The sequence below is a fragment of the Panthera tigris genome, chromosome D3 (genome assembly GCF_018350195.1).
Source record: "Panthera tigris isolate Pti1 chromosome D3, P.tigris_Pti1_mat1.1, whole genome shotgun sequence".
In the NCBI taxonomy this organism is placed as follows: domain Eukaryota; kingdom Metazoa; phylum Chordata; class Mammalia; order Carnivora; family Felidae; genus Panthera; species Panthera tigris.
The window spans coordinates 53582931-53600625 of NC_056671.1; the positions used below are offsets into that span (position 1 = coordinate 53582931).

Consider the following 17695-nt stretch of genomic DNA (forward strand, 5'->3'; position numbering starts at 1 on the left):
TATTTGCTCACTTCTGGCAATAAAGATGTAAAACTAGACTTCAAAACTTAGGGTCATTGCATGAGAGCTCAGCCAGTCTAGGCAGTGGTTGAGGTCCCTAACAGCAAAAAGTGTTTTTCTTTTTCTTTCTTGGAGGATGGTGGGGTGCGGTGGGGGGGACGGCAGAGAAGACAGATGTTAAGGGTACAAACTTGCAATCAGTAATAATAAGCCCTGGAAATCTAATGCACAGTGTCGTGACTATAGACAGGAATATTATATGCTAATCATTATTAACAACTGGAACTTAATTATTCTTACAACAAAAAAGGAATAATAATTATGTGACATGTTAGGGGTTGTTAATTATTGTTACAGTAGCAGTCATCTTATAATATATAAATGTGTCAAATTAACATCTTATACACCTTAAATTTGCACCATGCTATATGTCAAATATACATCAATAAAAATACAATTTTCTTTTAAAATGCAGATTAGGGGGCACTTGGGTGGCTCAGTTGGTTAAGTGTCTGACTCTTGATTTCAGCTCAGGTTGTGATCTCACCATTTGTGGGATCAAGCCCTGCATTGGGCTCTACTCTGACAGCATGAGCCTGCTTGGGATTCTCTCTCCCTCTCTCTCTGTCCCTCCCACACTCATGTTCACACTCTTTCTGTCTCTCTCTCAAAATAAATAAACACTAAAAATAAAATAAAATGCAGGGGTACCTGGGTGGTTCAGTCGGTTAAGCGTCTGACTTCAGCTTGGGTCATGATCTCACAGTTTGTGGGTTCGAGCCCCACATCAGGCTCTGTGCTGACCGCTTGCTCAGAGCCTGGAGCCTGCTTCAGATACTGTGTCTCCTTCTCGCTCTCTGCCCCTCGCCCCCTTGAGCTCTGTCTCTCCCTGTCTCTCAAAAAATAAAAATGTTAAAAAATCAAATCAAATCAAATCAAATGCAGATTTGGATAGTGGGTAGTGGTCCTCCATAGGCCAGAGGAAGGAGAAAAGAAAGGAGGGAGGGAGAAGGAGAGAGAGAGAGAGAGAGAGAGAGAGAGAGAGACTAGACCAAGGAGGTGACGCTTTTTTCTGATTTTGAAAGCTATAGTATGGAAAAGGTGGCCTAATGTCTCTTTTCGAAACTGCCTGCTCCTGGAGCTGCATTTAAATGCCCAATATAGTGTTTTACACACAGCGGGTACTGAGGGGAACTACTGTGCCCACAAGACGTGCATTCCTATATCTAGTATCTGTTTTCTCTCAATTCTGCTTTTGTTTTCATAACAGGTTCTGGTTTCTTCATGCATTTCAACAGTAGCTCTGTAAGTGTGGGGGCCACAGCAGTACTGGAAAGTAGAACATTCTACCCTAAAAGAGGATTTCAGTGCTTGCAGTTTTATTTATATAACAGTGGAAGTGAAAACGACCAACTGAATATCTACATCAGGGAGTATTCTGCAGACCACGTGAATGGTACTCTAACGCTTGTGGAAGAAATAAAAGGTATAATATTGACATTCTTATTGTCTGAGTACAGATAAGGCCATCTTAATTCTTTAAGTCTCTGGCACTGAGGAGGTCAGTTCTTGGCTAGTAATACAAATATAATGAAAACTAGCCAAAATGGGAAGAATTACTGAATGTAAACGAATTGTGGGATGGACGAGGAAGGAACTGGCCTCGGGCAGGACTGGACCTGTCCCTGAACATGGTTGGAGACCTCTCATGTTATGTCAGATGGGCCCGGTCCACAAAACTGGTGCTTTGGGTATTTTACTTCCCAGCTTACAGTTAATCAAATGTGCCATTAGCCTGGAAAAGGGACACTTCCTCTAATTTCTAGCTTGAAAAAAAAAAAAAAAAAAACCCAGTGAAGAATTCTAATTGTTATGATTTGGGTTAAGTGCAACTTCTAGAGTAATTCCTGAGCGAAGAGAAAGCAACACTCATTCCAATCATGTGGCAGAGAGATGGGTCATGTTGACCAACTTTAAAAGCAGATGGTTAAGAAATTTCAGGAAGGGAGGGGCCGTGGGCTGCCAACTCTATCACTGTCTCTCCACATATTGACCACTTGGTTTGAATGAATTGAGTAAAACCTATTATAAAATCGATCTACATTATGCTATGTGTCATACCATTTTCCTCCCATTTAACAATGGGAAACAATCTGCAACACAGATGATACTTTCTTTTGTGAACACCTACAATAAGGTCTTAATATCATTTTATATAAACATATACATATATGTGTATATCACATGCTGTACATATATAACGTAATTATATATACTGTACAATTCCATATATAATACCACATATATATATACACATTATATATAGTATATATTTAATCCTTTCCATTAACAATCTGTGGGTGGGTGTTATCACTAAAGATCAATAGCACAAAGGGTACTTAAGAAACTTGCTTATGAGAAAGAATTTAACAGAATTTAAATGAACAGTACTGATACTAATGAAGTGGAATCTCTCGTGAAAGATTTTTGTTCAATCCAGAGTATATCCATGGACAATAGCATTTTCTGTAATTTGGATATTTCTGTCTTATTTTCACATAATTGTGCTTCACATTAAGTGCCAGTACGTTTAAGTTTGAAGTCATCGTGTGAACTACCAGTTCGACATGAATTCCTGAGCTGTTTTCTCTACTTGGGGGCTTCTGAAATTTTTTAAATGTATCGCTCCTTATTTGGGCATGTGATGTAAGAAAATAAGACAAGATAACATAGCCTGTGCTGCTAGCTAAGGGTAGGGGATGATAGCGAAGGGGGAAGTATGCACCGGGGAGAAGGCTGATGCTATCAAATACTAGATAAATATTTATAATGTTGAGTCACTGGTAAATGATCTAAGGACTCAATTGTGGGTGTGGGCTTTCTAGGGTTGGGTGGATTTCTGTGTAATACTGCCAAAACACTGACTGAAAGTTGGGCATGTGAAGGAAGTATTTCAGTCAAACTATAAATACGTTAAATAAGGCTTTGGTTCAGTATCCCAGGAATCCTGGGCACAGTGTAGATATCAGTTTTAACTAACATATAATGAGAGACAACTCCTATTTAGGGCATGGAATACTCATAAGTTAGATGTTGGTGTTTGCTTACCCTTCGCTGGACACAGGTGACTACCTGAGAAACAAGCAGATAAACATCCAGATATTCCAGGGAGCAGTTTGACCCCACAGAAATGCCTTGAAGTGAATGGGCTTGGGCTGGAGAAGTGAGAAAAACTCACTGCAGACCTGTAGGAACCAATAGCTCTAGGATGATAATCTGTCCTGCGAAGGTTAAAACTCTAATGTTGATTTGCGCACGATTCGTAGTCCTTTGTCTTCTTTGAAATAATAATGTCTCTTTTGCAGATATACCCATTGGAAGCTGGCAGCTTTACCATGTGACACTGAAAGTGACCAACAAATTTAGAGTGGTGTTTGGAGGGGTCAGAGGCACTGGTGCATCATTGGGTGGCCTGTCTCTTGATGACATCAATCTTTCAGAAACACAGTGCCCTCATCATATCTGGCATATAAAGAATTTCACACAGATTATTGGCAGCTCGAATGAAACCATATATAGCCCTCCATTTTATTCTTCTAAAGGTTATGCCTTCCAGATTCAGTTGAATCTGAATCATTCGACTAACGCAGGAATATATTTCCACTTGATCTCTGGAGCCAATGATGATCAATTACAATGGCCATGTCCTTGGCAACAAGCCACGATGACACTCTTGGATCAAAATCCTGACATTCGACAGCGTATGTCCAACCAGCGGAGTATAACTACAGACCCATTTATGACCACCGGTTCGTGACTTATTTCCTATACTGCTAATACACGGTCATTTGTCTAGGAGGGACGGACAATTTGGGAATGAGAGACTGCACAGTCAGGTACTTAGGGATTTCTGATCCCCAGATTTTAGGAACACAAGACATTGAAGGGAAGGGCTTCAGCAGGTGTGGACAGAGTACCCCAGGCAGGCCATTGTGAAGAATGTCAAGAGGCACTGTCTCTGAAAAATAGAGAAGACACTGACTATTCCTGGCAATTGATCATACCTGAATTCCAGTTGTCCAAGGAGTGTTGGTCTTGCAGTCTGGCATGCCTCGGTTAAAATCCAAGGTTTGCTTCTCATTAGCTATGTGATGTTGATTAAATAGTCTTTTGGAGCCTCAGTTTCCTCAGCAGGAAAACTGGGGCAGTAATAGTAACCACCCCTCGCCACTGGGACTGTCAGACAAAATTCAGCTCTTGTAGAAGGGGATGGTTTCTGATGAGAGGAAAGACGTTGAGCTCCTGGAGTGTTGGGAAGGCTGTGAGAATGGATTATAATTTCTTACTAAAGAATTCTGGAGGGCTCGCCAATGGTGACATCATTCCCCATCTTTTCAGTCTCAAAAAGGAACAGCTCCCAGAAGGCAATGATCACATTTCTAATTTTAATAATCCTTTGCCTTCTGGAAGCCTAATAAAAAATGAAATTATGGCAAGGTGACTATTATTGCCAAATCTGAATTCTATATATGAAAAAAAAAATGGACCTGTGTGACATAGGAAAAAGGAAAACCATTAATTTGTTAGGAAAAAAAAAATATTCACAAAGAGGATTGCAGGAACTTGATGCTCAGATTTCTTCACTTTTTTTTTCTCAAAGCATTTTTGCCTGAATGACATTGAAAATGGCCCAAAGTTGGTTGGGTCATCACCTTTCCCCAGAAGCAGTGCTTCTCACTGTCTTCTAGAAGGACTTTGCTGTTAGGTGAATAATTCAGTTAATGAGATGAATTGTGCTATGTTAATATTCAAAACTCTCTCGGGACACCTGGCTGGCTCAGTCGGTAGAGCATGTGACTCTTAATCTCGTGGTCATGAGTTTGAACCCCACATTGTAGAGATTACTTAAAAAATACAATAAAAAAAACCTCTCTCAGAAACGTATTGATTCAACTTCGTTAAAAGGACCACCTATGACTCGAGGCAACTGAGAAATGATTTTAATGGGGAGGGAGTTTCTATACTGGTCAGGAAGTATACGTGTGATACCGCATCTAGGAAACTTTTGGTATCTCTCCACTCAGATTCCAGAATGTGCTCCTCCTTACTAGCAATCTCATTTTCTTTAGGACAGTATAAATGAACAAGCTTCAGTGACTTGCCAGAGAATACATCACAGGTCAATAGCATCATTTAATTATTTTGAGCTCTATCCTAATTGCGTTTCACATTGCCCGTTCTTTCCTACCACAAAAAGCTATGATGATGCTAAACACAATCCATTAATATAAATTGCTTTTTCAGATAATGGAAACTATTTTTGGGACAGGCCATCCAAAGTGGGATTAGTGGCTTTTTTCCCTAATGGAACGGAGTTTAGAAGAGGTATGGGCTTTGGAACCGCTGCCTTTATAACCTACAAGAGGCTGAAAAGCAGAGATTTTATAAAAGGAGATGATGTTTATATCCTACTGACCGTGGAAGGTATGTCAGCAAAAATAGTTTTATACAAGCTATTTTTGTTGTTGTCGTCGTGGCCATTGATTATTGACTGCGTTCTTCTGGGTCCCATTTTTAGGTATAGGAGTAAATGGGCATGAGTGGGAGTTTTTCTTTCTGGCATAAATTATTAACAATAGGAAAGTAATTTAAATAAAAACAGTGACCATTCCAGGATAGAATTTAATTACCACTACATGGAGCAATGGAAAATTAGGACAGAAATTTTCTCTAGAAACAAGTTAAAGTATAGCTACTATACCCTAAATTATACTCTAAGATTCCAGAAATAGAAATATCACACAAGCACATGAAATGAAACTGGAAATGAACTGTCTCTATTGTGTCTTTAAAATATATATTCATACATATATACATATATATGAGCACACAAATGTATATTTTATGTATCATATATAAGCATACACATATATATTTTGTCAGTAATAGCATTAATCTATTGTCTTTTAAATTTCTTACCCACGGCAGCTAGTAAATACATTTTTCAGGAATACTGGTGGTTTCTGTGTTTCATGTAGCACAATTTAAAGTCATTTACTATTAAAGACCCTTTTACAGCTCTGTAAATCAGAATCTTGTTTGTGATGAAAGGTGGTGCAATTAAAATCCATGAAATCTTTTTTTAGTTTATTTAAGAGAGAGAGCGTGCGAGCATAAGCAGGGAGAGGGGCACAGAGAGAGGGAAAGAGAGAATTCCAGGCTGGCTCCACACTCAGCATGGAGCCCAATGCAGGGCTTTATCTCACGACTGCGAGATTCATGACCTGAGCTGGTACCAAGAGTTGGATAGTAGAGGCACCTGGGTGGTTCTGTCAGTTGAGCGTCTGACTCTTGATTTTGGCTCAGGTCATGATCTCACAGTTGTGAGAATGTGGAGACTCTTGGGATTCTCTCTCTCTCTCCCTCTCTCTGCCCCACCCCTGCCCACATGAGTACTCTTTAAATAAATAAATAAATAAATAAACAAACATAAAAAAAAAAAAAAAGAAGAGTTGGATGCTTAACTGACTGAGCCACTCAGCTGCCCCAAAACCCATGAAATTTTTATGTCAGTGTCAATTAGAGTAAATCTAGATGATACTTCTTGGAAAAAATTATTCAAGGATAACTTTGTTGCAGGGTGTCTAGCTGGCTCAGTTGGTAGAGCATACAACGCTCGATCTTGGAGTTGTAAGTTCAAGCCCCATGTTGGATATAGAGGTTACTTAAAAATAAAATCTTTTAGGGGCACCTCTGGGTGGCTGAGTTGGTTGAGCTTCCAACTTTGGCTCAGGTCATGATCTCACGGTTTGTGAGTTCGAGCCCTGTATCAGGCTTACTGCTGTGGGCACAGAGCCCACTTCAGATCCTCTGTCCTCCTCTCTTTCTGTCCCTCTGCCACTTACACTCTCTCAAAAATAAATTAACATTAAAAAAATAAAATCTTTGGGGTGCCTGGGTGGCTCAGTCGGTTGGGCATCCAACTTCAGGTCAGGTCATGATCTCACGGTTCATGAGTTCGAGCCCCGCGTCAGGCTCTGTGCTAACAGGTCGGAGCCTGGAACCTGCTTTGGATTCTGTGTCTCCCTCTGCCCCTCCCCCACTAGCACTCTGTCTCTCAAAAAAATGAATAAATGTTAAAAAATAAATAAATAAAGTCATTAAAAATTTAAAAAAAAGAACAACTTTGTTGAGGGACAAACAACTGCTACTTTTATGTAGCAGAGAAAAAGTCACATATTCATCACCTCGGTTCAACACTGTTTGGATGAGAAGCAATAGAAAACACTACAAGCATCAGAGCCCTGATTGTTAGGGGGGCCTGGTAGCTTGTGTCAGATATCCACCAACTTGCTCTCCCTGAGCAAGAATCCTGTGACCTTGGGCAAGCCCATCAGTCACCTTGCATTTCTGTGCTTTGTCTTCATGTCTGTCCCTTGAGGGTGGATTATAAGAGCTTAGACCCTTTCTAGCTCAAGCAAACCCAAGCTCAGGTAAGCATGTGGTTCAGTTGATGACCCCAAAGGCCGGTCCAGTTCCTGTCTGTATCTAGATTTCTACCTATTAATTATTTTACTGGCTGGGAAACCTAAGCATCTATTTTGAAACTTAAGGATCAAATGCTTGTTAAAGTCAAACTGATGTCCGTCCATGCTCTCCCTCTGCCCTCCTTAGACATATCCCACCTTAATTCTACACAAATTCCACCAATCCCAACCTCTAACATCAATGACCTCTGCACAAACTTCAAATGTGAGAACGACGGCATCTGCGTTGTCCGAAATGGCAAGGCCGAGTGCAGGTAAGGGGTCATGTGGACAAGATCTCCCCATTCTCCTGTTAGAAATGTTATCATTTACACAATATAGGATTAGATACTGATATTTTCTGTGAGCGAAATCAGTTGATTCTCATCTCAAAGCCATTCATGGGATATTTATTTTTTGGTCTCCATTTGGGACTTTGGATAGCCACAAGAAGAATAAAATTATTTATGAAGAAATAGTACATTGTATTGTAATTGCCTGAAAAAGTCCTCATGTGTTATAGACCTTATTAAGTCCTCACAACAGTCTTGGGTGGTAAAGTGTGACTGTCACTATTTTTTAGATGGAGATTGTTCTCAGAAGTTCTGGGATGAGTTTGGCCAAGAGGTACAGGGGGGAGGTTAAGGGACTGAAACACTGAGAGCCAAATTTTCTCTGTTACCTACACCACCTTCCTTTCCTACCTCAGAGCCACTATTTTGAGTACCAGATGAGCAGTGATTCCATGTCTTTACCACTGGCCTTGCCTGGCCCTCTGGAGCTAGTCTATCCATTCCCCTCCAGTTGAGTTCCATATGCCAATGACCCGAATGTTGAGCCGCACCCTTAATGGCGAAGATTTTCAGACTGAAATATCAACTCATAACTCTGGGTCACGTTCCGACGTGCAGGTGTCTGTCAGGGGAAGACTGGTGGTTCCTGGGCGAAAGGTGCGAGAGGAGAGGCTCCACCCAGGATACCATTGTCATCGCTGCATCTTCTACCGTTGCTGTGTTTGCCCTGATGCTGATAGTCACCCTCGTCAGTGTCTATTGTACCAGGAAGAGATATCGTAGGAGGACAACTTCAAATACAACAGACATGACTCTGGAAAATGTAAGTTGAGCCTGGTATTTGGTTATTCAAAACCTACTGATGAAATCATATGCAGAAGAATTAGGACTTTCTTACATACTTTTTAAAAAAAAATCTCTTTATTCCTTATGTTGGATAACGGCTTTGAAACTATACATTCCTGTTACCTTCGCTATAAGTCAACGGTTCTTGGAGTCCATGAAGGCTTTGGGGGAGGAGTTTATATCCTCCTGGACTTGTATCTAAAATTGTGTCTGGTTGTACATTTTTTCTGGGATGAGGGTCTGTGACCCTTCTGAGAGGCAAAACTGATTTTGCCATAAGTTCCAACCTTCCTGTTAGAGGTGACAGGTGATAAGTGTTTTTGTTCTAAAGGTATTTCAGGGGTGATTGAGCTCAGGTTTGTTGGAAGGGAGTGCTGGCATGTTTGATGCTTTTCCATTAAAAAAACGTTCCAGTTCATTCTGGCTTCATGTGCAGTAACTAACCTTGAGGCCAGATGTTTTAAAATTTTTTTTTAATGTTTATTCTTTTTTGAGATAGAGAGAGCATGAGCAGGTGAGTGGCAGAGAGAGAAAGGGAGACACAGAATCTGAAGCAGGCTCCAGGCTCTGAGCTGTCAGCACAGAGCCCAATGTGGGGCTTGAACCCATGAACCGTGAGATCATGACCTGAGCCGAAGTCAGATGCTTAACCGACTGAGCCACTGAAGTGAGTCCAGATTTTCAAGTAGAGGGTTTAAAGTCTTGCCTCAGAAGGTCTCTAAAATGTCAATAGCCTCTTGAAGGTCTCAGATTGGATTCCCTGGGAGACAGTGCTCCCGGCAACACAGAGTAAAGGAGTAACAGAGTGAGAGAAGCGGGACAGGGCAGAGGGTGAGATTGCACTGTGGTGACCTTGCACTTGAGGCCTCGGCCCTGCTACGAGGGTCTCTGGAGCTGGGATAGTGTCCTGAATTTAGGCAAGGGGGCCAGGCTGTTGTACTCTCCCTCATCAACAGCCATTGGATGGGGGTTGCCCCATAACCAGAAAAATGGTTATTGAAGGCATACTGTTTTAAGACTATGACTTTTTGAATGGAAAAACTGGTATTGAGACACTAAATTTGCAAAGTTAGGTAAAAGATGGACAATGATAAGAAACAGAAAGCATATAGTTTTATTCTATACATGGCTGTCACATTTCCTCAACGTCAGGAAGTGTTTAAAGCTAATAGTAAAGCAATGGCCCGATTATTTCACAAGCTTATTAGAAAAGTACTTAAAATGTATACAGGTGTTTTGCTGTGTTTGCTTTTCAGACATGTATTTCCAGCTTACTTTATGACTCAAAATAGAAGGGACAGATTGGCCAATGACCTAGTAGGCCAACATGGTGGAAGCTGTACCTGCAGGCATGGTACACTGGGCCAGTAGGGATGCACGTGAAAATTAGAGTCGTGGTTAGAAAAGAGAGGACAGTAGCTGGTGGGTAGGACCACCATGTTATTCTTTTGGAAACTGGAAAATATAAATGCTATTATAAGGGCGGATTTATGAAGCAAAAACTGGAAGGAGTTAAAGAAAATGATAAAGAGAAGAGAAAGAAAGAAGGAAGTTAAATCAAGAAAGGGGAAAATTATCAGAGTAATTGGGTCATGGTAGGGCCATTAAGTAAACACACACACACACACACACACACACACACACAAACACACACACCCCTGACCACCGTATTCCCAAGAGCAAGAAACCAAATTATATTTTCCTCAGTCTAGGCATTTCTACAGTGAATTCACTGATAACAGAACCTCCAGATCTAGTTTAGGTCTCCAAACAGAATGTCCTTCTTTCTGAGGCTGCACTGTGTGCTCCTCTTAATGTTTTAGTATCTGAATTATATGAGCAGGCCAGGCCAGTGCGTCTGCCTGGAGACTAGGCTGGGGCAGTCCACCAGCTGGGCGGATGCCAGGAGCCAGTTGATGGCACTTCATTTAAAAATTAGACTTGTGATTCATTTAAATGGCAGTCTTTAAATTTAAAAATTAAATCATCAATTGCTCTTTCCCTTTTTAGCAGCATGCATTTTGAAGATTAACTCAACAATATGGCCAGCAAATGAAATTACAAAGGATTCTTCATCATGGATTTCACCTAGAATATATTACAACTGCCTTGTTCTTCTGTAAATGGATCTTCTCTGTAAATAGCTGGACATACTATAAATCACTATTTTGTTAAAAGTCTAACTGGTGACATGTTTGTGTTTTTGTTTTTCAAAGAGGGGAATTAACTCAGGCTCCTCTGGAAGTATAATAATATCCACAAAACGGAGCACAACAGAGATAGCTTTCCAAATTCCTGATCATTCCTGGGGGGAGGGGGGGGCAAGTGTAGTGGCCTCATGAGTGATTGCCTAGGAACCCACTGGAAACACCCGATGGGAATGATCTTCCATGTGCAACCTCAACATTTCTGTGTCGTCCTGTCCCAGGATAGGGAGGGGTGGTAGGGCAGCTCCCTTTCCCTCTTGCCAAAGCTCACCACTCTCTTGTTTTCTTACATTGGCCCTTCAGTATGTGAGCTGGGTTTAGAATTTGTTTGAACATGCAACTGTGATCAACAAGAAAACTTTTGACTCCTAGAACAGTGGGATCTCCAAGTTCTGGATCTCAAGAGCTTCTATATTCTTCTTCTCCTTTTTAGAAAAAATTTTTTTTAATGTTTTATTATTTATTTTTGAGAAAGAGAGGGACAGAGTGTGAGTGGGGATGGGGCAGAGAGAGAAGGAGACATAAAATCCAAAGCAGGCTCCAAGCTCTGAGTTGTCAGCACAAAGCCTGACTAGGGGTTCAAACTCACGAACCATGAGATCATGACCTGAGCCTAAATCAGGAGTTAAATGATTAACCGACTGAGCCACCCAGGAGCCCTCTTCTGCTTTTTGATGTTTATTTATTTATTTTGACAGGGAGGGAAGGGCAGAGAGAGGGAGAGAGATAATCCAAGCAGGCTCTGTGCTGTCAGTGAAGAGCCTGAAGTGGGGCTGGAAGTCATGAACCTCGAGATCATGACCTGAGCAGAAATCAAGAGTTGGATGCTTAACTGAGCCATCCAGGCATCCCAGGAGCCTTTACATTCTTAAAAGTTATTGAGAGCCCCAAAGAGCTTCTGTTTGTGAGCATCACATTCATTAGTACTTCCTCTATTAGAAATCCAAGTCAGAAAAACTTAAAACTAGGTATTTGTTAATCATTAAGAAATAATAAGCCTAATGTTTACATGTTAGCATATAATATTTTTATGAAAAATAACTATTTTTCAAAACAAGAAAATTTAGCAAAAGAAGGGATAGTGTTTTATACTTTTTTGCAAATCTCTAATGTCTGGATTAATAGAAAACAGCTAAATTTTCACATTATGTGTCTGCATTCAGTCTATTGTGATATATTATTTTCACTGAAGGATATAAAGCAAGTCTAACCTCACACAGATATGTAGTTGAAAAGGGAGGTGTATTTAAATATCTTTTCAGGTAATTGTGAATATTCTTTGTGAATACTTTATTAAAACTTGACAAATGGTAATTTCTTAAAGGTTAGTTGTAACTGGCACCTGAAATGGCATGAATGAACTTTCGTACTCGGTTCAGTACCATCCACCAGTCTGTCGTGTATATTAAATGGATCGTTCATCTATGCATGACTTTGTACTACTGTGTATTGATCATTTAGAAAATACCTTACTGGTTCACTAAGTTATGCAGCACATACAATCTTTGGCACATTTCATTGTATGATATCAAAACATAACGTTAGTTAATATCACTAATGATCGTATTAAAAAAGTCGTTAATCCTCGGGAAGCTGACACTCGTGGTGGCAAAGGCAAATCTCCCAAGATTCAGATTGTTGCTCGAAAGCTTAAATCTTATCACTGAGAATAAATACTGTCTTCCTTGTAGTGACAGGCTCACTTCAGTCAATTGTTTTAATTCAAATTTTACTTTGAAATAATTGTAGATTCACATGCCGTTGTTAAAAAAAAAAAAAATAGGGAGAGATCCCTGTACCCATCTCGCAGTTTCCCTCAATGGGAACATCTTGCAATACTTACCAGGATATTGACATTGATACAGTCAAAATACAGAACATCTTCATTGCCACAGGAATCCCTCAAGTTGCCTTCAAATACCCACTCCATCTCCTGATTGTCCCTACCTGCTGCTTAACCCCTGGTAACCATTGGCCTGTTCTCTGTTTCTGCAATTTTGTCATTTAAAAAAATGTTATACTAACAGAACCATACAGTATAGAAACTTTGGGCATTGCTTTTTTTTTTTTTTTTTTTTTTTAAAACTCAGCATAATTCTCTGTACCTTCATCTATGTTGTATGTTCAAGAGTTTGTTCCTTTTTATCACCAAGTAGTGTTCATGGTGTGGACTCAGCACAATGTAACCATTTACTTGTTGAAGGACTTCTAGGTTGTTGCCAGTTTGGGGCTATTACAAATAAAGCTGCTATAAACATGCATGCACAGGGTTGTTGTTGTCTTATTAATGCTTATTTGTTTATTTTGAGGGGGTGTGTGGGAATAAGCTTAGGAATTCCTGAGCCTGTGCTGACGGGTTAACAAGGCGTAAAGAATTACAAAGCCATAGGAGGCTCACATCCAAGTTTGGATAAACAAGATGAGATAAACAGGTATAGAGACGGCAGGGCAAAGGCCCCAATACAAAGGTATATGGGGTAATACAAAGGTATATGGGGTAAACAAGATTAGGTATTCAGGATGGAAACGCCCCCCAATGTAACATTTATTCACATTTTGAGAGACAGAGCGTGAGCTGGGGAGGAGCAGGGAGAGAGGAAGACACAGAATCCGAAGCAAGCTCCGTGCTCCAAACTGACAGCACGGAGCCCGATGCAGGGCTCCATGCGGGGCTCAAACTCAGAAACCATGAGATCGTGACCTGAGCCGAAGATCGTGATCTGATGCTTAACCAGCGACTGAGCCACCCAGGCCCCCAGAAATGGCCCCCAATTTAGTACTATACCAGAAAGCTGCTTTCACGGGAAGGAGGGACCAAATTAGGTAAGCAGGTAAACAGCGCTATAGACCGCTGTGGGTAGAAGTTGCCCAGAGCGGAGCTAATTAGCAGAAGAAAGTTGCCTTGTTGACCCTGAGGTAGCAAGCCTTATCTGTCCTATCCCCTAGGCTAGCTAAGATAAACAGACACAGCGCCTCAGGTCTGCTGTTAACCGTCTGCCTGGCGCCAGGATTTTGTTTTATATTGACCTAAACCCCTAACACTGTATATCTTGAAAACCCCCTTTCCCTCACGCCTGTGAGTTAATGTTCACAGATTTATTGTCTCTTTGTGCACGTCCATCACCATGTTTGTAAGCCTTCTGATCCTAATAAACATGTAACAAGGACCCTAACTCGGGGCTCTTGTCTTCTCCCGGACATTAGCCATCTCTTGCATTTAATCCTGTGTCTTGCTTTCTTGCTAGATGAGAAAGAACTCTAGACCCAGAGTCTATGACGGTGGGGTGCAGAGAGAGAGGGAGAGAGAATCCCAAGCAGGCTCTGCACTGTTAGCGCAGAGCCCCACGTGGGGCTCAACGTCACAAACCGTAAGATGGTGACTTGAGCTGAAATGAAGAGTTGGACGCTTGGGGTGCCTGGGTGGCTCAGTTGGGATCTCATGGTTCATGAGTTCGAGCCCCTCATCGGGCTCGCTGCTGTCAGCGCAGAGGCTGCTTCAGATCCTCTGTCTCCCTCTCTGCCCCTCCCCAGCTTGTGCTCTCTCTCTCTCTCTCTGAAAATAAGTAAACATTAAAAAACAAAAAAAGAGTCAGACACTTAACCGACTGAGCCACCCAGGTGCCCTGTACGGGTTTTATGTAGACATAAGTCTTCATTTCTCTGGGATACATGCCCAGGATAGCAATTGCTGGGTCATATGGTAGCTGCATGTTTAGTTTTTTAAGGCACGGCCAGACTGATTTGCAGAGCGGCTGTGCCATTTTCCATTTTCAAAAGCAGCATGTGAGGAATCCAGTTTCTCTGCATCTTCACGAGTTTTTGGTGTTGTCACTATCTTTTTTTTTTTTTTTTTTTTTTTACATAGCCTATTCTTTTTAAAGTACTTCTAGATTCACAGCAAAACTGAGCAGAGAGTACAGAGTTCCCATATACCTCTTTCCCCCCACGCCCACAGCATCTTCCACAATCAGCATCACTACGGTGGTAAGTTTATTGCGATCAGTGAACCTACATTGACCAAAGTATGGACCAAAGTCCATACTTTACATTAGGGTTCACTGTTGGTGATATATATCCCGTGAGTTTGGACAAATGTATAGATGACATGTATCCATTCTCCTGCAGGGTAGTTTCACTACCTGAAAAATCCCTCTGTGCTCTACGTATTTATTCATCCCTCCCTCCACTTAACCCCTGGCAACCATTAATCTTTCTACTGTCTCCATAGCTTTGCCTTTTCCAGAATGTCATGTAGTTGAAACCATAAAGGATGTAGCCTTTTCAGAGTGATTTCTTTCACTTGTCACTATTTTTTATTTTAGCCACTCTGATAAGTGTGCAGTGGTCTGTCACTGTGGTTTTAATTTGCAGTTTCCTAATGACTAATGACATTGAACATTTATCCATCTATCCGTTTATCTATAGTGTTTTTGAGCGTACCTCTTTATACAGCTTTTATAATCGTTGCTCTAGGTATTACAATTTTTGTACATAATAATTTACATGAAAGTATATAAAATATGCTTATATTTATATATTAAATGTAGCATATAATTTATGTTCTATGTAATATATACTTATTTATATATTAACATGTATATTTATAGATAGCTATATAGAAATATATATAAATTCTATTATATATTATTATATTTAAATTATGTATAAGTATATATGTTATATATAAAATTTAAATTTTTTAAATTTCTATTTATATATATGAAAAAGATGTATACTCACTGGGTAAGATTTCATAAAGTTAGTAACGTTTACTGCTTCATTAAGCACATTCTTAAGTAAAAATGGCTTTAAAATCATTTATTTATTTGCTGTGAGTGTGCAACTATAAAAATGGCAATGATACTTCGGTACCCCTGCCTTGGTTTGTGCTAAGACACCAGCAGTTTTACCTATGATTACTTTTTGCTCCTATTTTTTTATTGTGGTAAAATATTTTAAACTATAAAATTCATGGGGCATCTGGCTGGCTCACCTGGTAGAATATGTGACTGTTGTCTCAAGGCTGTCAGTTCCAGCCCCAGGTTGGGGTAGAGTTTACTTTAAACATAAACAAATTAATTAATTAATTAAAAAAAAACCCATAAAAATCACCATTTAGCCATTTTAAAATAGCGGTCAGTACTTTCACAATGTTATACAATCACCACCACTCTGTAGTTACAGAATATTCTCATTACCGCCAAAGAAAATCCTATATGCATTAAGCAGTTATTCTCCTTCCTCTTTCCACCCCAGCCCCTGACAACCACGAATCTGCTTTCTGTCTTTATGGCTTTGCCTAGTCTGGACATTTTATGTAAATGGAATCAGATACTATGTGACTTTTGTGTCTGGCTTCTTTCACTTAACACAAGATTTTCAAGGTTCATCCATATTATTTAGCATATATCAATATATCATTCATTTTTTTAAAAATGCCTATTTATTTATCTTTGAGGAGAGAGAAAGAGAGAGAGAGAGAGCACAAGCTGGGGAAGGGCAGAGAGAGAGGGAGACACAGAATCCGAAGCAGGCTCCAGGCTCTGAGTTGTCAGTGCAGAGCCCGATGTGGGGCTTGAACTCACAAACTGTGAGATTATGACACGAGTTGAAATCAGACGCTTAACTGACTGAGACACCCAGGCTCCCCATCCTTTTTATGGCCGAATAATAGTCTATTGCATGAATATACCACAATTTTATACATTCATCAGTTGACGGACGTTTGGGTTGTTGACACCTTTCAGCTACTGTGAATAATGCTGCCATGAACATTTTGTACAAGTTTTTGTTCGAACATCTATTGTCATCTCTTTTGGGAATATATGTAGGGGTAGCGCTGGTGAGTCACTTGGCAATTCTACGTTTAACTTTTTGAGGAACTTTCATACTGTTTTCCATGTCAGCTACACCACTTTCACGTTCCCATCAGCAATGTATGAGGGGTCCAATTTCTTCACATCTTCACCAGACTTGTGATTTTCCATTTTGTTGTTTAAAAAAAACCATAAGAGACTCCTAAATACAGAGAAGAAACTGAGGGTTGATGGGGAGGGCGGGTAGAGGAGAGGGGAAAATGGGTGATGGGCTTTGAGGAGGGCGCTTGTTGGGATGAGCACTGAGTGTTGTATGTAAGTGAGGACTCACGGGAATCTACCTCTCAAAACCAAGAGCACACTGTATACACTGTATGTTAGCTAACTTGACAATAGATTATATTAAATAAATAAATACATACATATATACGTACACACGTACATACACACATACATAAAAGTAATGTCTACACCTAACATGGGGCCCAAACTCACGACCGTGAGATCAAGAGTTGCATGCTCTACTGACTAAGCCAGCCAAGTGCCCTATTTTTCATTTTTAAAAATTTAAAAATTACACCTCGTGGGTGTAAGGTAGAATCTCATCATAGGCGCACAAATACTTTTGCACCAGAAGTTCAAGTGTCAACACAGAAGAGGCAAATAACATGTTAGTATTAATATAACAATATGTTTTATCTCCATGACCCCATGAAAAGATTTGGGAGGCTGTTAGGCATCTATGGGCCACCATTTGAAAACAGCTGCATTAGTGAAATGCAGGTAGTGCTTTTGGACTTTTCTGTACACAGTTAGTGATGTTTTAGATGATTTTTCTTGTCTGCTTGCCTTTCACAAAGGCTGAAGGTAGGATAGTGACCTGAGTTTGAGTCCCGGCTCCATAAATACTAGTTGTGTAATTTTAGGAAAGCTTCCTAATATTTCTGAGCCTCAATTTCCTTAGCCATCAAACGGGGACAATCACTACATATGGGGATTTTTATGTT

General features: G+C 40.3%; 1 protein-coding gene across 1 annotated transcript in view; it reads left to right on the plus strand.

Moving 5' to 3' along the window:
• The window catches only part of MEP1B (meprin A subunit beta), a 46211-nt gene extending 37560 nt beyond the window's left edge, over positions 1-8651 (plus strand). Inside the window, exons 13-17 of the mRNA XM_042961571.1 lie at positions 1271-1486; positions 3366-3809; positions 5305-5484; positions 7675-7801; positions 8438-8651. Coding sequence (XP_042817505.1) covers positions 1271-1486; positions 3366-3809; positions 5305-5484; positions 7675-7801; positions 8438-8651 — 1181 coding nt within the window. The remainder of the gene's footprint in view (positions 1-1270; positions 1487-3365; positions 3810-5304; positions 5485-7674; positions 7802-8437) is intronic.
• Positions 8652-17695: the final 9044 nt, after the last annotated feature.